Source organism: Balaenoptera acutorostrata, chromosome 10 (genome assembly GCF_949987535.1).
Source record: "Balaenoptera acutorostrata chromosome 10, mBalAcu1.1, whole genome shotgun sequence".
Classification (NCBI taxonomy): domain Eukaryota; kingdom Metazoa; phylum Chordata; class Mammalia; order Artiodactyla; family Balaenopteridae; genus Balaenoptera; species Balaenoptera acutorostrata.
The window spans coordinates 67,337,825-67,356,555 of record NC_080073.1 but is presented as its reverse complement, the minus strand read 5'-3'; the positions used below and the strand labels follow the sequence as shown (position 1 = coordinate 67,356,555).

The 18,731-nt window shown below is 58.2% G+C and overlaps 1 protein-coding gene across 1 annotated transcript; it reads left to right on the top strand.

Moving 5' to 3' along the window:
* Nucleotides 1-1,048: 1,048 nt before the first annotated feature.
* SPDEF (SAM pointed domain containing ETS transcription factor) lies at nt 1,049-17,799 on the top strand. The gene is made up of 6 exons (XM_007186860.2): nt 1,049-1,389; nt 10,760-11,230; nt 13,353-13,550; nt 14,945-14,992; nt 15,106-15,252; nt 17,172-17,799. Exons 2-6 carry the CDS (start codon nt 10,789-10,791, stop codon nt 17,348-17,350), a joined length of 1,014 nt encoding a protein of 337 aa, XP_007186922.2. The 5' UTR covers nt 1,049-1,389; nt 10,760-10,788; the 3' UTR covers nt 17,351-17,799.
* The last annotated feature ends 932 nt before the right edge of the window (nt 17,800-18,731 follow it).

The window sequence follows — 18,731 nt, the reverse complement described above, 5'->3', positions numbered from 1 at the left end:
CAACCTTCTCTGGGGAACGACTCTGATAACATCCCACCTCAACCTTCTCTGGGGAACGACTCTGATAACTCTGATAACACCTAAGCATAGGCTCTCCAGTGTGAAAAGTGCAACCATATGTTGGAGAAATTTGGCATCGGTTAAGGTGAGGGGGCTAGTTCTGAAGACCCTGGAATCTTCCTGAAGCCCTAGAATACTCATACTGTAGGCAGTCACACAATTACTTCTGAAATTGGAAAATAACACTAAAACGCCTCCATCTGACAGCATGGGGGTTGCAGATGCCCTGCGCCCTTCTAAGGTGATCCAGAGGAAGGAAATGCCAGACTCTGCCCTCCGGGGACAGCCCTCAACCCACCTGGCAGGATGAGGAAGAAGCTGAGAGCTCAGCTACATGGCCTTCCTTGAACTCGTGGAGGTGGAGGAGCCTGGGCAGTGGGTGCCTGGGCTTGGGTACCTCCTTGCCTCCCCCTACAGGGACTGTGGAGAGCAAGCTGCTGCTGGCTGACCACCACTCTGGGCCTGGGAAAGCGAGGTCCCTTTCCCCAGGGTTCTCTGAAAGCTCCCTCCATCCCTGACCTGGGGAGCCAGATAACACCTCCTCCAGGAAGCCCTCACTGATTTCCCTTGCCAGGTGCCCACCCTCATTGTTCTCCCACAGCCCTCCATTGGGGTTTTTTCCAATGCTGCTTTGCTCAACTGTCCCCCACCCTTGGCTGATCCCTCTCAATATAGCCCCAGTGCCTTGCACATGAGATGAGCTCTGTAGCTATGCATCAACTAATGAACAAGTGAGTGAATGAATGAATGAATGAGTGAGTGAGTGAGTTCCCTGGCTGCCAGGGTGTGGGTCCCCCAGCAAGGAGGCAGAGGCCTGCAAGGGTTAACCAGGAGCCCGCCTGTGGTCTGAGGTAAGCAGGGAGCGTATTTGTTCAGGTAAATAAGGAAGGATTACTTATAATGGGAAATCAGGCCCCGGCCAACTCTTCATCTCACGCTGCCTGACTTCCTCCCAGCACATTCCTGCACTCCGCCCGTGTCCACACTGCCCCGCAGACCCAATCCCCTGAGCCCACCGTGGCCTCCCTCGTAAGCCCCTCTGGCTGGGTCTTGCTGCGGTGCCAGCAGGTGGCCCTGGGCTGGGGGCAGGGGGCTCCCTACAAGGGCGCGCAGCCCTGAGACCTCAGAGGGCCACACCTCGAGGGTGGCCAGGCCCCCAGCGGCCCACCCAGTTGCCACCTCTGACTCCAGCCCTGCTGGCCCCTGGTACCACTGGCCCCCCAGATGCCTGGCTGAGACCCAGCAGTGGCCCAAGCTGCCCACGCCTCCTCCTGGCCCCCGAGGTTGGCACTGCAGCAGACAACTCCTTGGGCGCCAGGCAGCTAACGGGTAAGTCTGGTGGAGGGGCAGTGCCCTGCCATGGGGGCCTTCCCCTGCCAGGAGTGGGGAAGTGGGTTGTTGAGAGTGCTTTCAAAGCCAGAACTGGTCTCCCGGGCATCAGTGACCCTGATCTGGGTCCTTCACCTTCAGAAGCCCCTGATCCCTGTGCATGCTGCCCAGTCTGCCTCCCTGGGCTGACCCCAGAGCCTGGGTGAGCCCCCCTGGCCTGGAGAGGCCTGGGGTACCCCATGTCTGTGATGACCCCATCTGGGCTCCACATTGAGCCCAGCCTCGTCCAGCCTGAGGGGAGGCAGCTTTGTAGGTGCGGAGCCGCAGCCCTGAGACCGGGCCAGTTCTGCTTGGCTAACGAAACACAAGCAGCCTTTCTGCTGCTGCCAGCCACAGCTGCTCTGCCAAGGGAAGGGTCTCTCTGGGGCCTGGTCACGAGTTGGCAGGGGTTTGCTGGAGCCTAGAGGCTCAGGGCCAGGGCCAGGGTCCGGGTTGCAGCAGGGGGTACAGTCCCAGAGCCCAGGGGCTGGGTGGGGCAGTGGTGGGCACAGGAACCAGGGCATCTGGGAAGCTGGGGAGTAACCACCTGGGTGCCTGGGTCCCCAGGGAAGCGTGGGGCCTGTGGACTGGAGTCTGGGCGCGTGAGGAAAGCAATGGGTGGAGGGGGACAGGGGTGCTTGAAGGTGCTGATTTCTAGATTTGCCGGATGCCTCCTGTGAGGAGAGAGGGAAGTGGGTGGTGAGGATGACAGGGTAGAAACCTGAAGGGTCTGGATGGCTGGGGGCTCCCCCGAAGCTGGACAAGGTGTGTGCATGCGTGCGTGCTTGTGCATGTTGGGGAGGGGGAAGCACCCTGAGCTAGCCCCGGGCCTCTCACCTCGCTGCCCTCTGGGCCCACCCAGCAGCCCGCACCCAGGCCACAGGCGTCGAGTGGCCTGTCCCCTGTATGATGGTCATGGCCTTTCTGCTCCTTCTTGCTTAGGGCTGGGACTTGGCCTCATTTCCTGCCCCCACCTCCCCAATAAACAGCTTCACAGCAACCCCCAATAAAGCAACATCTCCCCGCACCAGCTGCTCGGCTGAGTAACAAAGCAAACAGGCATCCGAGCTGCCCCAGTCCCAAGGTGGCAGGCAGGGATGGGCAGGAGACCCCCCACCAGACGGGGGGGCCCAGGCCACGGCTCAGCCTGGCTGGCCAGTCCCACTCGACCCCTGCCCACCTGGGGGAGGGGCTGGAGCCAGGAACTCCCAGCTTGGAGCCTCCCCACCCCCAACTCAGGGAACTTTGGGGAGAGGGAGCATCCTCAGAGCCCCCAGGGAGGTTGGGGTGGTCTCTCGCGGGGTGGGGGACCACCCTCCCCTTTGAGAGCCTGACAGGCGCTGTGAGGGTCTCAGAGCTGAAAACTCAGTCCCTGCCAGACTTGGTTATTGTATTACTGATTATAAAACACGTTGGCAGATGTGATGTCATTTGGTTGTCACAAGGACCCTCTGAATTAGATAGAACTTCTCTTGTCAACCGAGCCTGAGAGAATAGGGTGGCACTCAGTAGATGCTCAGTCAATGCAGAAAGTGTGATGCTGGCAGTAAGTAGAAGAACCAGGAGAACCCACTGTCTGCCACTGAGGTCACTGCAGTTATAACATTAATAACCCTGAAACAACTAGAGCACAACTTTGTGCTAAACGACTTGGTGCAGCTTGAGTATAACCTGGGGACAAGGCCCTCTGGTGGAGGGCAAGAAGGGGCGGGTTAGGACCCACAGTGTGTGACCCTAGGCAAGTCACTTTTCCTCCCTGCACTTACAGCTCTTGTCTGTGAAATGAGAGGGTTGGACAAGGTGGCCTCCTTTGTTAAAGGAGGCTTCATGGAAGAGGCAACCTGGAGTGGGGTTTTGAAGGCTGTGTAGGAGCTGGTGGAGGCAGGCTGTCCGTCTGGATTGGCCAGCTTTACAAGACTTGTGTGCTTTCCCAGCCTTGTCTCCTAGGCTGAGGTCAGGGGAGGTAGGGGACTCTGGCTCTGGCTCCTCCTAGAGGCCAGGGAGGAGTGAGTGAGGCCAGCAGCTGCCCTGGTCTGGGCTAGAGAGCAGGTTGACCTCGGAGCAAGGTCCAGGCCTCTCCCACCACCGTTTTCAGCTCTCCCCCAGACTCCACCCTTTGGCCCTGCCCCTCCCTCCACCATCACCACCTGCTTCTTCCTTTATGCCCCTCACTCTTCACCTTATTACCTTTCCCTCCCCTCTTCTCCAGCCCCATCCCCTCACCTGCTCGCAGGTGCCACCTTCATGCCTGCTCAGCCCATCATAATTCACAAGGAATTTCCATTTGCCCTCCCCCTCAATCACCACAACCCCTTTAAGACATACTCTTGACAGACCATTCAGTAGACGGGACAACTGAGTCTCTTGCCCCAGTGCCAGACCTAAAGAGCAGGGAGTCAGGGCTCCAAACAGCGCGGGACCCTCCCCCTGCCCCCACCCACACCACATTTCATGCCCCGCCCTTTGCCCCCAGCCAGGTGAGTGGCCTGTCAGGTGGAACAACTCTTCCCAAAGCAAACTTTGCACAAGCCGAGTTGCCCTGGGCTCTTCCTGACATTTAATGCCAAGCTCCTTCCCCTGCCTCGTTTGCATGTTCCCAGCCCAAGAGGTGCCCCCTGCCAGATTCTCCTCTCCTACTTCTCAGGGGCCTCCGGACTAGGGGAAGGTGAGCCTCCTCTTCCCTCTGGATCACTCCTTCCAGGCCAGGGACTCTGGTGGGGGCCTAATGGACCAGAGCCCACCCAGGGCTGTAGAAAGGACTAATGAGGTTTCTCTGGGCACCACCAGAATCGAAGGGGCCCTTCCTTTTCCCTCCAGCTCTGGGTTTGAGGAGAGGGGTCTGGGAGTGACAGTCTGGGTTAGGCTCCCAGCACCTGGGACTGGTGACAGGGGTGGGGCCCAGGTCTCTGCTCTTGGGGCAGCGAGGGTTGCTGAGATCCAGCTCTTCCTACCTCTGACTTCCATTCCAAGTCAGGCTGACGGGCAAGATGGAGGTCATGGGGTCATAGACTCTAGACAGTGTCTGGGCCAGAAAAGCTCTGGGAGATGATTTACCCAGTGGGAGAACAGAGGAGGAGACTGAGGCCCAGAGGGGACCAGGGGCTGCCCAGGGCCTTACATATGGTGGGAACAGGGCAGAATATGAATCCACATCTCTAGATGCTGAGGCCTCGAGTTCTTTCCAGACCACATACCCTTTGGAGCAAACTCGAATACAGGGGTAAGCTTGGGGCTGAGGTGGGTCCCTGTACCTCCAGGCTTCAGGCATTGGTGCCACCCAGACCTCCCCAGAGCGACCTTTGTGGGGCTGGGGTTTTCTAGGGCTGGGCCCGCAGGTAGCCTGAGCGAGGCGACAGGGGTGGTCAGCAGGGGTAATCCTAGAGGTCGGAAAATGCCAAGTCATCAGCACCATCTGGAAAGAGGGCGCCTTGATTTCCAATCCCTGCCTGGTCACCATGGACACGTGCCCTGAGGCGGCCACTGCCCCCTGCCTGTCAGGTGGGAATAATCCTGGCTGCGCCACTGCCACAGAAGACAGTGGGAGAACCCAAGCAGTTTATTTAGTTGGACTTCACCTTGTCCCTGGAAGAGTTGGAGGCGATGTCAGTGGCAGGGCTGGGGCGGGGGGGAATTGGGGGGGTTGGATGCCCATGGTACCCACACCACAGGAGCAAATGGGAGACAGTGCTGGTACAAACGTGCCTTCGGGCTCCTGGCTGCCCCTGGGAACTGTGGGCAAAGCAGACCTGACCATAATTCCTTGATGTTCCCCGACTCGTTTGTTTCCTGTCCCCCATCCTCCTGCTACCTGGCCCTGTTCCCTAAATCCCTACTCCCAAGTCTCCCTGGGCCCGTGGGCTGGCTCCCCAAGTTAAATCTTCCCAATTTGAACCTTTGTTCCTGCTAATTGGATCCAGCTAGTTTCTTTTCTTCTTTTTTTTTTTTTTTTTTGCCCACGCCGCGCGGCATGTGCGATCTTAGTTCCCTGACCAGGGAACGAACCTGCGCCCTCAGCAATGAAAGCACGGAGTCCTAACCACTGGACCGCCAGGGAATTCCCTGGATCCAGCTAGTTTGAAGAGCAGTTTCAAAGGACAGGGAGCTGGGTTTTCATGGGAGGGCAGGAGCTGTCCAAGGAGCAGTGAGGGGGCTGGAGGGGGAGTAGCAGCGTGGGAAGGGAATGTCTAAAGGAGCAGGAAGGCTGAGGCCAGAGGCAGGGAGGGTTCAAGGAAGCTAGACAGGTGCAGGCAGGCCCAGGGCACTGGACTGGGCAGGCTTGGCTTCTCTCCAAGGTGCTGACCAGCTGACGGGGGGTTGGGTGGACAGGCCCATGTGGCCCCTGCCCACTCTGCATGGCTCCTGGCCAGGTCCTGATCGCACCCCCAAAGCCCCCTGATTCCAACCCATGAATGCAGGCCCAGAGGTTTGGAGGGAGGGAGAGAAGGGCTGACAGCAGTGGGGAAACTGGAGGAGATCTGCCCCCAGTTGGTGGAGGAGGCGACTCTGGGCAGAGTGGCAGGCTCTGTCTCACCCTAGCCCCAGCCTCTTGCCCTCAGTGCTCTTCTCATGGGGCCTGCAGCTGGGGTGCTGGGCTCTGGGCAGACTAAGGTTGTGTCTCAGGATTGAGGTGGGGGCTCAGGCACATTTACCCCACCCACCACCCCCTTGGGGGTAAGATCTGAGCCTGGATTGAGCAGGATGTGAGAGACAGGCTCCAACCCCATGACAGCCCAGGGCCTTAGTAAAGACTCTGGTAACTCCATTTCCCTGGGGCTGTGGTTTCAGGAGATATCTGAGCATCTTTTGCATGTCAGGATGGGAGTGAGAACCAGGAGGCCGGGGAGTTGCCTCCCAAGGGGCAGGAAACAGCTGCTGTAAGTCTCTAAATTTGGGTCCCTCTGCCTTCCTTCTCTCCTTGCTCTGCCTTCCTGGGAGAATGCGAAGTACTGAAAAGAAGTGGCCGAGGTGGCTAATCCCTCTCGCTGCTACCCTGCGAATCCGCCCTGTTTCTGGGCCTTGGCCTCCACCAGCTGTTACCAAATTTCTTTGTCTGGAGTCACAGCCAGTGCCTCTGAGGCAGGAGGGAGGCAGGACATGCTGAGCCTTAATCCAGACACGTGGCTTAACCCAGAAAAGATCAGCTCGAGGTTTGGGAGCTGGAGCCATCGCTCAGGAGATGGGCAGCCCCTCGGGGCCAGAGGCTGTCAGGAGGGACCTGGACCTGGCAAAGCCTGGGCTTGTCCCAGGACCCTAGGCCTACGGTGCAGTGGTCCTGGCTCTGCTGTGTGGCTGTGGACACATCTCTGCCACTCTCTGGGCCTTATTTTCCCAGGGCACATGTGTCCGCATGGGTAGACAATCACCCATGAATGTAATCATGGCTGAATTGCATGGCACAGATGGGGAGAGCTGGAAAGTCAGAGGAGAAAGCTGCTGGGGACGGCTCCCTGGGGGAGGAGGGCTTTGGGCTAAACTGTGATGAGAAGGAAGGGGCATCTTGGGCAGGGGAACGACAAAACAAGAGAAAATAGCCATGTCATGCCCACAGCACAGGGGCCAAGGGAGAAGCACCGTTCTCATCAGAGCCTGGATATGTGGTCACCATGTTGATCTCTGGTTCTGGTCCAGACCCTGCCCCTAACCACTGAATACATCTGTTTCCCGCTCTGGCCTTCATTGTTCCCATCTATAGGGATCACATAGTATACGGTCCCTTCCAGCTCTGATTATCTGGCTCAGAGGTAGGCGCCAGCCACTGGGATCAGGCAGGGCAGGCAGTGGGGAACCATGGGAGGTTCTAGAGCCCAGGGGTGCCTGATGAAAGGGTTTTGGAGGGAAATGGACTTGACAGTGCAGTGGAGTGAGCAGTTAGGAGGCGGGAATGAACTTTGGAGGATCAAGCTGCCTGATCAGGAGGTGGGCAGGACCCTGGGAAGATGGGACCGCCCGGAGCAGGAGCCCCAGAGGGAACGTGGTACAATGAGCAGAGCCCGCACATGGCCAGCTGGGGACCTCGGGCAAGCTGCACACCTTCTCTGAGGCTCACAGTCCACATCTATAAAACAGGGCTCTCGAGTCCCCTGTGGGTAGTAAAAGGGTAACGTGTACCAACGCTCTGGGCCCAGGAGGTGCTCCCCGTGTGTCCTCTTCCCTCCCAAGTCTAGTCCTAGAGCCTGGAGGAGGTGCCAGGGATGCAGGCTGGGCACACCAGCCCCTGGCTCCTGACCAGTAAACCCAGGTCCCCCACGCTGGGCTGCCGGGGTCTGAGCCTTCTGCACCACCTCCCCACCTGCGGACAATTGGCTCTTGCCTCCCGCCGCATGGTTAATCATTAACTTTTTTTTCACTAGGTAGGTGTTGGAGCTGGGACCAAGCCTTGGTTGAGAGCAGGTTCCTTGGCATTTAGGAGCAAGGTGACGGGGAGCTGGAATGTGGGGTGTGGAGGAGGAGGTGGGAGTTCTCTGCTGGTGAAGGAGCCCTGGGCCAGGAGCTGGAAGTCGTTTAGTTCTCCGCACCATAACTTCCCCACCACAGCGTTGGAATGAGCCTAAGGCCTGAGCTGCCGCTCTCCCGGGAGGGAACGAAGGCGAGGGCTTCAAAGCTCACTTGACAAATGTGTCAGGGATGTGTCATCACATCCCCACCTGGCAAATGCTGCCACCTGCCCTGCCCATTCATCCTCACTGACCCCTCACACCACTGTGCCCCAAAACACAGCAGCTGCCTCCCATCCTACCTGTGGCCGAGGCCAAGCAAACAGGAGGGCCACGAGGGAAGCAAGTTCCCCTGCTTCTTGGGAAAGGTTCCGTCTCCCTGGCACCCGGCCCAAGGTGTTGGCAGGGACTGTCCTAACGTGGCAGGCCGGGGAGTTCTGGGGACGTGGATGGGGCGGGAAGCAGGAAGGGGGTGATGAGGGAAGGGTGGGGTTGAGAGGGGCTCTCCAGGGGTGGGGCCACCCAGGGGGTAGGGTGTGGGCACAGGCTGGGGCGGGGACCCAGGGATAGAGCGGGCTGTTGGCTCTACCTGGGTAAATAATGTGGACCCACAGCGCACACGTGTGTTTGCACAGAAGGACTTGAAATGATTCCAGGCCTGCCCTCTGTCCCCCGCAACCCCGGCTCCCCGATCCCTGCCCACCCCACCCCACCCTGACCTCTCCTTCCTTGTCACTTAAAGGAGCCCTTGAAAGGGAGATGCAAAATGAAAGTGAACAAACTTCTCTCTTTCTGGCGTTCTCTCCACCATGGAAAAGCAGGGCCGCCGTGTACAGTTGGGAAGGTTGGGCACTGCACAAGATGGGGGACGAGGGTGAGTTAAAGTTCCACTTGGGCTCCATTCACCAAGCCACGCCACCCAGAGAGAAAAGGGCATCATTTTCTGAGTTGTACGCAGTTGCACTAGCTGCAGCCCTAGAGAAGCCAGAGCCTTCCAAACAGAGTTCTCTCTCTGCCTCACCTGCACGTTGAGGCTGAGCAAGTCAGTCTCACGAGGTGACTGGAGAAGGGCCAGGGAGCCCCCGCCCCATGGTCCTGGTGCAGCGCAGCAAATCCCACCATTAGAGAGTCTACCAGTCCTTCCAGTAAAGCCTACCCCTCTTACTGGCCAGATGCCTTCAAAGCAGCAATTTGCAAACTTGAACACTCATCAGAATCACCCAAAGGGCCTGTAGAAACGCATTGCTAGGAATTCCCTGGCGGTACAGTGGTTAGGACTCTGTGCTTCCATGGCAGGGGGCCCAGGTTCAATGATCAGGGAACAAAGTTCCCACAAGCAGTGCAGCGCAGCCAAAAGAAAAAAGAAAAAAAGAAAGAAATGCATTGCTGGGCCTCCCCCTGCCCCACTCTCCCCACACCCCCCCCCCCCAGCTTCTGATTCAGTAGCTCTGATGTTGACCTGAGAATTCAAGTTCCTCAAAAGTTCCTAGGTGGTGCTGATGCGGCTGGTCCTGGCACCGCATTTTGAGAACACTGTTTAAAATGTAAATACCCCCAAGAAAGGACACCCATTAACTCGCCCTTAACAGGTTTATCTGCTCCTTTCCTCCTTTCGGAATGATCCCCTGTATTATGAGGAACATATGTTGTTGGTAATCTTCCACCTCTGTCCTGATTTATTCTTGGGTTTTGAGCCCACAAATCATGGAAATATCCCAGGGACCCCAGTTCTTTGGTGTATGTACATCTCGCAAGTTCCCTGCCTCACCCAAACCACGGACTCCAATATGGGGCTCAGAGAAAAGGGTCCAGGGGAAGCAGAGCCTGGGGACCCATGGGGAGGGACACTGTGGTTCCTCGTGTTGAGGCCAAATGGTGTCCCTTGGGAGGCATTGGGGCGGCAGGTAGGAGTGGGGTCTGACTTGCTGAGGGCCTCATTTGTCCCCCAGGGCCTGGGCCTTCTGACCAGCCCCTGCAGCTGTGGGGAAAGTGGGCCTGTAGGTCTGCACCTGGCACCTCCCGCCTTGGGAGCTGTGAGTTCTTCTGGGTGTGAGGGGAGAGAAGAGGGCCTGGGAGCTGGGAGGGGCTGGGGAAGCACCTTTCAGGAAAGGACAAGGAGGGTGGGTACCGGGAACCCAGCCCTGAGTAGGGGCGGGGCCAAGCACACCTGTACGTTGTTGTTCAGTGACCACCTCAGCAGCGTTAGGCAGGGAATTTATTCGCACCCCCCAAGTGGCCCTGTGGGAGAGGAAGGGGCCCCGCCTCCCCAACCTGGGAGGGGATTCTACCCTGCCACACCCCTCACTTGCTCCTTTCTTTCTTCACCTGGCTGATGGAGACGATGGTGACCTTCTCCCTTCCCTACCCCCTCCAAGGGCAGAGTAAAAGAAAACAAGCTTTGCCACAGCAGAAAAGATTAGGTTAGCTCTTAGAAGGAGCTTCCTCGACAGGACAGGGGACTGGGATCTGGGTGGGGGCCGGCCCAGGGACAGAGGGCTGGATATTAAAGACTTCTTGTCCAGGCCTCAGTTTTCTCATCTGCCAAATGGGACTAATCGTGCCTTCCATTGTGAGGACTGAAAGAGGTCAAGAACCTCAGAAGATTGTTTTAAACAGGCTACACGTGTAAAGATTTGCTGCTCGCAGCCAACCTGGCTTCCCTGGGGAGTAAGGGAGCTGTTTACAGTCCTGCCCCCACTCCCACCCCACTGGCTTCCCAGCCACAAGACCTGTCTGCCCAGCCCTGTCTTAGCTGCCCAGTGACCCGGAAGCCCCAACTCTCTCCCAGGCCCAGCCACTGCCCGCTGGGCTCCTCATCTCTGTAACCAGCTTAGCAGCCCCCATGGGGATGGGGAAGCAGCCAGGACCTGACTCTCCTTCCTTTTTTATTTCTGTAGACGCAGCCGCCAGCCCAAGCAGCAGCGGCATGGGCAGTGCCAGCCCAGGCCTGAGTGGTGTCCCCCCCAGCCGCCTCCTGCTGCCCCCCGACACTGTGCTACGGACTGGCCTGGAGAAGGTGGCAGTGGGGGCAGGGGCAATGGGGCCCGAGAGACGGGACTGGAGCCCCAGCCCACCTGCCACACCTGAGCAGGGCCTGTCCACCTTCTACCTCTCCTACTTCGACATGCTGTACTCTGAGGACAGCAGCTGGGTGGCCAAGGGCCCCGGGGCCAGCACGCGGGAGGAGCCGCCCGACGAGCCCGAGCAGTGCCCCGTCATCGACAGCCAAGCCCCGGGGGGCAGCCTGGACCTGGCGCCGGGCGAGCTGACCCTGGAGGAGCATTCACTGGAGCAGGTGCAGACCATGGTGGTGGGCGAGGTGCTCAAGGACATCGAGACAGCCTGCAAGCTGCTCAACATCACGGCAGGTGAGCCCCTCCTCACGCCCCCCTCCGCCAGGGGGACACAGGCCAGCGGAGGTCACAGGGAGGTGTGGGGGCACCGCCTGGTGCACTGTGGTCACCTCCAGAGATGCTGGTGCTTCCACACGTACAGTCAGCCCCTAACACACAGCAGCTGCAAGCCTGGGATCCATGGTTCCCACTCTCTCTGTGCCCCAACTGCACCAGCCCAGTGTCCCCACTTGGTAGGTGCCGGATGAAGCAAATATGAGCTCTACACCATCTGGCCCACCTCCTCCTCTGACACTTATATCCACTCTCCCCTTATTCACTCTGCTCCAGCCACTCCTGCCTCTTTGCTGTTACCGCAACACACACACCTCAGGACCTTTGCACTTGCTGGTCCCTCAACCCAGAGCACTCTTCCCCCACATACCTACCTGGCTCACCCCTCACCTCCTTCAGGTCTTGATTCAAATGGCACCATCTCGATGAGGCCTTTCCTGACCCCTCTATTGAAATTGCTGCCCATACCCCCACGTCTTATTCCTCCAACCTGCTTTATTTCTCTCACGTTTCCTACCATCTGATATGCTGCATATTTATCTTGTTTACTGACTGTCTCCACCACTGGAATGTACATGCCCCAAGGGCAGGGATTTTCATTTGTTTTGTTCACTGCTACATCCCCAGTTCCTAGGATGTTACCTTGTACATAATAGATGCTCAATAAACAATAACTTAATATCCCAGGCCCTGTTCTAGCACTGGGGAATTCAGCGTGAACATAGCACAAAGGCTCCTTCGTTCACAAAGCTAATGTTACAGTGACGAAACAGATCATAAATAAATAGGATAGTGTATCACTGTTCCAGTGGGGATGAGGGCTCTGATGAGGAGGGAACATCAGGAAGCCAGGCACATGTCTGCGAGGGCCTGGAAGGTGTGGTTACGGAGCTTATGCTACTGGTTGAGGGGCTGCTGGGTCTCCAGTCCCCTGTCCCTCCATCATCTCTCCAGCTTTGGGCAAGCCTGACCCATCTCCTTGGCCTTTGGGCCCTGGCATCTGAGGCTCCCACACAGGAAGGGTCTTCAGGCATCCCTCAGGCCTGGCTCCTCCTCCTCAGAGTCATCCGGGCCCAGCCCCTGCCCCCCGGTAGTCCCAGCTGGGGTCCCCCCCTTGAGGCAGCTCCTGCCCAGGCCCCATCCTCCAGTGGCCCAATGCCAGCCCCCAACCCGGCAGCTTTTCCCACGGTGCCTCCGCTCCCACACCGAGTTGGGGAGGGCTCTGCCCTCTAAACAATAGGGACATAAACAAATTGCTTTGACCCTGAGGAAGAAAATGGGTTTATTAAGTGGGGGCAGGCCAGTCTGCAGGTCATCCAGCTTAGACCACAGCGTTCACTTGGAGGCCCCATTGTGTCTGTGCCCGCAGCTTGGCCACCACCCACGTGCCCTGCTGGGCTCACCCCAGGGCGGCTCCCCAGCGAGACTTATAGGACCAAGCCAGCCACTCGCCTCCGGGCCTTGGCCCCATGGCCACCTTGTACCCTGCCACCGCTCCCCCACACTTGGTGCACGTGCACTGAGCAGCTCCCCAGCACCCAGCCCTTTGTTAGGTGTTGGACGAGGGAATGGAACTCTCTGTGCCTCAGTTTCCTCATCTGTAAAATACAGTGGGGGTGGAGAGTAGGGTTTGTAGAGCTAATTCTTGGTTGGGTTTTTCTCTGGTTCTTTGAAGGGTTTGGGGAAGGCAAGAGGCATCTGGGAAAGAAAGAAGCTTGGGTGTTTCTGGTCTAATGTCACTGTCCCCTCCAGGGCTGCGGCTCCCCAAAAGGCCCTTTGGAGGGGCTGGAGGGGTCTGGGAGGACCTGAGGTCCAGGTGAGATGGGGGTGCAGAGGCCCCAGGCTGCCCTGCCCTGAGCCATGTTTGCTTCAAGGGCCCTGGCTCCTTCCTCTCACCGCCCCCTTCTTCGGTACCCCCTCCACGGAGCCCCTCAAGGACCCATGTGGCCTGGCCTGGCCCCATCCCAGGAGTGCATGGTCCCAGGCCACCGGTTCCCACGGGGGCTCCATCCGAGCAGAGGGGCCACCTTGGGGGTGGTGCCCTCAAGCAGCCTCCGGGGCTGAAAGAGTGTCTCTTGCCCAGACCCCGTGGACTGGAGCCCTGGCAACGTGCAGAAGTGGCTCCTGTGGACGGAGCACCAGTACCGGCTGCCCTCCGTGGGCAAGGCCTTCCAGGAGCTGGGGGGTAAGGAGCTGTGTGCCATGTCGGAGGAGCAGTTCCGCCAGCGCTCGCCCCTGGGCGGGGACGTGCTGCACGCCCACCTGGACATCTGGAAATCAGGTGGGACAGGCGTGGGTAGAACGCCCCACCCCCTGCCCCCCACTGCGGGCTCCAAGCCAGGGACACCAAGGGGAACAGTTAGGTCAGGATGCCTGTCCGGAGGCTACGCTCCACTGGGTAGGCAGCCCCTTGTCCCAGTCTGGGTTCTGTTCTGAATCCCAACCCCAATGACAGCTGCCTCCCTGGATCCTGGGTGAACTCTCCAGCCCCGACCCACTGCCTACCCTGGTCAAGACCACAGAACTTAGGACAGAGCACGTGGGAAGTTAAAAATAGAAGTTAGACTGTGAGGACGCAGGACATCAGATACTCTAAGTCCTTCTTCTTTGTCCTTTTTAAAATGTTGTGTTTGTTTTGCGTTGTTTTCATTAAAGAAGAAATGAGGTAATAAATGTGCAGGATTTTTAAAAAGACCATCGTGAACAACAGTATACCATGAAGAATAGTCTTCCCTCCCACCTACCCCGGCCCTTCAATCCCCCTCCCTAGAGGCAACCACTGTTGCCAGTTTCATGAGTACCTTGCCAAGGAAAGTCTATGCATATACAAGCAAGAGTAAGTGTGACTTCTACCCCTTTCTAACATGAACAGTACGAGTATCACACTGTTCTGTACTGAACAGCGTATCTTGGATCTTGTTTCCCATCACTGTCTATACAGCTGCCCCATTTTTGATGGCTGCATGCCAACCCCTTAATGTTTACTTGGTCTCAATCTCATCGGGCGCCCAGTGTGCCCTGCACAGAGCCGTGCACTTCGGAGGGGTCAGTCCTCGCTCCACGAGTCAAGGCCCCTGCCCCTCAGGGCCCAGGGTGAATAAGAGGACAGGTCCCACTCTCATGGCCCAGAAACCAGTGTCCTGCCCCAGCCCAGGCCCCTTGCCGGGGTCTGGCAAGAGCAGTGGACAGTGCCAGGCTATGAGCCGGGTGGTGATGTGGGCAGAAGCTGGTGGCCTCTGCCTCCCACTGCTTGTCTGGGGAGGGGGCCAGGTAGAGAGCAGGAGGGGATGGTGGTGCTCGGGGAGCTTGGCAGCTGGAGGGCAGGGAGTGTTTTTATTATGCACCGTGCAGGCTTCACCACCCTGCATCCTTGCGAGACCTGTGAGGGGGTGTCCCAGCCCCATTTCACAGGTGACAGAAGGGAGGCAAAGCAAGGCTTGACTTCCACTCCTCTCTGAACAAGGAGCTGCCTGCAGGGCCTCTAAGGCCCCTCTCAGCTCCGAAATCCTACATTTTCTTCCAGGAAGAGGCTCTGTAAACAGCTGGTCTTCACAGGCTGGCAGGAGGGAGGGAGCCACGGGGGGGCTGCTCTGGCCCCACAGTTCCACCCAAATGCCCTCCTCCTCCCTTGGGGGGGGTCCCTCTGGTCCCCAACTTCCTCTCCTTGTCCCGCAGCGGCCTGGATGAAAGAGAGGACGTCCCTGGGGGCGATTCACTACTGTGGTGAGTCGGGCAGGGCAGGGAGGTGGCCGGGGCTCTGGGGTCTGGGGGTGGGGCTGGGGCAGCCATTGAAGAAGGGGGTTCCCCACTCACCGCCACCCTCCCTGGCTGCCCAGCGTCGACCAGCGAAGAGAGTTGGACGGACAGCGAGGTGGACTCGTCCTGCTCCGGGCAGCCCATCCACCTGTGGCAGTTTCTCAAGGAACTGCTGCTGAAGCCACACAGCTATGGCCGCTTCATCCGGTGGCTCAACAAGGAGAAGGGTGAGCAGTGCCAGGGGCAGGAGGGGAGGGGGCTGCTGGGGGCCTGCGGTCCTGCCAGGCGCTGGGCAGGGAGGGTTGGGGGCGGGGCAGAGGCCTGGCGCTGCCCCCACCTTTGCCCTGAATGCCACACACGCACTCTCACTGGACCGGCCCAGGGTCTGTGTGCCATCTGTGTCCACGCGTGTTCCCCGCCTGGGCTCTGCCTGTTGAGGGTCCCCAGTGACACACAGTGCCTGGGACATAGCAGGGCCTTAAAACTCTGCTGAGAACCGGACACGGTCTTTACCCTCAAAACATCAGAGCTTGACGGAGGAGACTGATGGTGTCCAATGAAATATACAGTGTGGGCAACAGAGGTAATATTAGATTTTCAAGTAGCCACAATTAAAAATTTTTTAAAACAGGTGAATTTAATTTTAATAATACATCTATTTAATCCAATACTATAAATTCATATAATTTCAACATATAATCGATATAAAAATTATTAATGAGATATTTCCTAAGTCTTTGAAATCTGGTATACATTTTATGCTTACAGCACATCTCACTTCAGACCAGTCACATTTCAAGGGCTAAGAGCCACATGTGGCTAGTGGCGACCACATTGGACAGCAACAGGGCTGGATGGTGTGCAGGTGTGTGTTTTGGAAAAGGCTCAGAGCCAAGAAGCCTGGGTTCTAGGCCCCATTCTGCCATTAGTAGCTGTGGGCGCCTGGACCCCAGTCTTCATGTTTGTGAAATGGACTAGATTCATTCATCCAGCAAACCTTCCTTGAGCACCTCCTCTGGTTCCACACTTGCTCAGCCGACATTTATGGAGGGTTACAGTGTCCTGAGGGTGTGGGGAGAATTCAGCGGTACCCCATCCTCCAGGGACCTGCAGTCTTGTAGGTGAACCAGCAGTGAAATGAGCTGGTGTGCAGAATGTGTTGGGCTGTGATGGGGTCAGCTGTGCCTGGGTCCAGGAGGGCTTCACAGAGGAGTGACTCTGGGAATGAGTGTGGAGCACGGGAAGGGGTTAGGAGGGGTGGAAAAGTTCCTGCACAAGGTGTGGTGATCCCGTGTGTATATTTGAGACTGAGAGTGAGCCGGTACTCCAGGGAGACTGTCCCATGAGGGCAGGGAGATCAGGGAGGGCAGGGTGGTCTGGGAAGCCTGCCTGGAGAGGGTGTGCTGACCTGGGCTTTGCCAGGTGGTTTAGAATGAGAACTGGGGGTGTTAATGAGTAATAGTTCATCCTAAGGGGTACTTCCTTCGGGCTCTGCTCTAAGCGCTTTCTGTACCCACTCAACAACATGGTGATGATCACTACAACCCCCTCTTACTGACAGGAAAACGGGGTCTCAGACAACTTCTAAAGGTAGAAAATGGCAGAGCTAGGATTCCAACCCAGGTCAGCCTGGCTCCAAATCCAGGCTCTTTCCACCATCTCCTACCAATTAATCCTGCCAGAAAGGGCTGTGTGGGCTGAAGTGTCTGAGAATCGCAAAGAGGTTTTTCAGGCTCGGGAACTGCACGGGTGACCTTGCCAAATGAGCCGTGTCTGCAGCCCGGAGCCCTGCAGGGCTTCTGCGTAGGGTGTGCACACCCCACGCTTAGGAGCAGAGGCTGGCAAGGATCAGGCCCTCAGGGCCCCAAGTCACCAACCAACGTACGCAGGTTCACCCTGCACCAGGAGGTGTGTGAGTCCGTGGTACGATTTACCACTTCCTGGGCCCTGTGGAACACCCTTCCCACATGTTCCTTTAACCTTCACCACAACCATGGGAGAAGGTATCGTGGCCCACCGCCTGGCCCAACCCCGGGCGACTCTAGCTCCCCTGGCTCCGAGAGACTGACCTGCTGGTCTTGGTCTTTCTCCTTCCTGCTGCCCCGCCTGCACTGCTGGCTCTCTCTGGGCCCTCCTGCTGCCCCAGGCATCTTCAAAATCGAGGACTCCGCGCAGGTGGCCCGGCTGTGGGGCATCCGCAAGAACCGCCCCGCCATGAACTACGACAAGCTGAGCCGCTCCATCCGCCAGTATTACAAGAAGGGCATCATCCGCAAGCCGGACATCTCCCAGCGCCTGGTCTACCAGTTCGTGCACCCCATCTGAGTGCTGCGGCCAGGCCCCGGGCCCGAACCTTGCCCTCACCAGACCTCCCTCCTGCCTGCCCTGCCTCAGCCAGACCCTGAGCTGGGGGACAGGGCAGTCTGCTGGCATCCGGAGTTCAAGGTCAGGGAGGGGATGGCCCCTTGCTCCAGGGGTGTCAGTGAGCTCTCTGGGGCCCGAGGGACCCCGGGGTGGGCGTGCTTTCTCCTTGGGCCTGACTGCTCCTGCGCCCAGTCCACTGGAGGACGGGGGAAGCCAGGGCTGTTCTCAGTGTTCATGGCACCCCAGGCAAGGCCCTCCCTCCACCCAGCCTCTGACCCCAGAAGTTCCAGAGCAGAGCCGACAGAACGGCAGTGACTTGGCCAAGGCCACTCGCAGTCCAGTGCCCTCTGCCACCCATTCTGTACCGTGCCTGGCATGGTGCGGGGACGTCTACACCCCCAAGTTGGGAAGCCAGGGGTGCCCTGGGGACGGATAATAAAGATACTAGAGAATTGACATGGCCCCAGTGTCCTACGGTGAGGGAGTGGCACAGCCTGGAGGCCATCAATGCTCAAATGGTTGTGGTCACAGGGGCCTGGGGTGGTCGAGGGAGGCTTCCTGGGGGAGGTGGCATTGAGCTGAGCCTAAAAGGAAAGGGGCAGTTGATTGGTAGAAGCAGTGGGAGAGAGGCAGTGAGTCCTCAAGGCCAATGAGGGGCTGGACTGGCCCTCATCTCCCCTGACCTGGTGTCGGCTGGAAGGAGGGCGTGGGCTGGGGCTGAAAAGGGTCTACGGCAGGACTGGAGAGATGGTGGTGTCCTTCCCATCCTCCTGCTCTGCTGTAGATCAGGACTTTCCCCTGGGGTGGGCCGAGGGCTGCCCCTCTTGTGAGGGGGTCCACAGCCCTTGCCTCTGCTTGGCCAACTGAAGGGGCTCTGGGTTGGGCAGCAGGGCTGTGGGAGAGGATGGGGCCTTCAGTCCTCCTCATGGGACACTGGCTCTGCAGCAAACAAAGTGGAAGAGAGGTTGGCTTGCTGGCAATTTCTCTCTTGAGAGAAGCCACAGACCTCCTCAGGGGCCCTGAAGCTGTGAGCCCTGCAAGCTGGGTGTGAGGGGCCAGGGCTCCTGATGGGAAAAAGGGGTGGGTCTGAGTGTTCATTTGTGTGCTGGGGGAGATGGAACCCACCGCCCTCTTTCCTGGGAAAAGCAACTCGGCTTCCTCATGCTCCCCTCACGTTTGTTCATCCAGCTCAGCTGACGTGAGGGCCGACTAGGCGGCCAGGTGCTTCCACTGCTTTTTGTCATTAACCTTCCCGACAAAACTGGGAGGTTAAGGGTCACCCCGCCACCCGCTACTTTGCAGCTGATGAAACTGAGGCTCAGAGCAGTTAAGTGCTTGCTCA

What these genes read in the sequence shown, in the direction of transcription:
- SPDEF (XM_007186860.2), top strand. Translation starts at nt 10,789, where the DNA reads ATGGGCAGTGCCAGCCCAGGCCTGAGTGGTGTCCCCCCCAGCCGCCTC. An exon ending in GCTGCTCAACATCACGGCAG is followed by an intron (nt 11,231 to 13,352) that starts GTGAGCCCCTCC and finishes TCTCTTGCCCAG; the next exon opens with ACCCCGTGGACTGGAGCCCT. An exon ending in GGGGGCGATTCACTACTGTG is followed by an intron (nt 14,993 to 15,105) that starts GTGAGTCGGGCA and finishes CTGGCTGCCCAG; the next exon opens with CGTCGACCAGCGAAGAGAGT.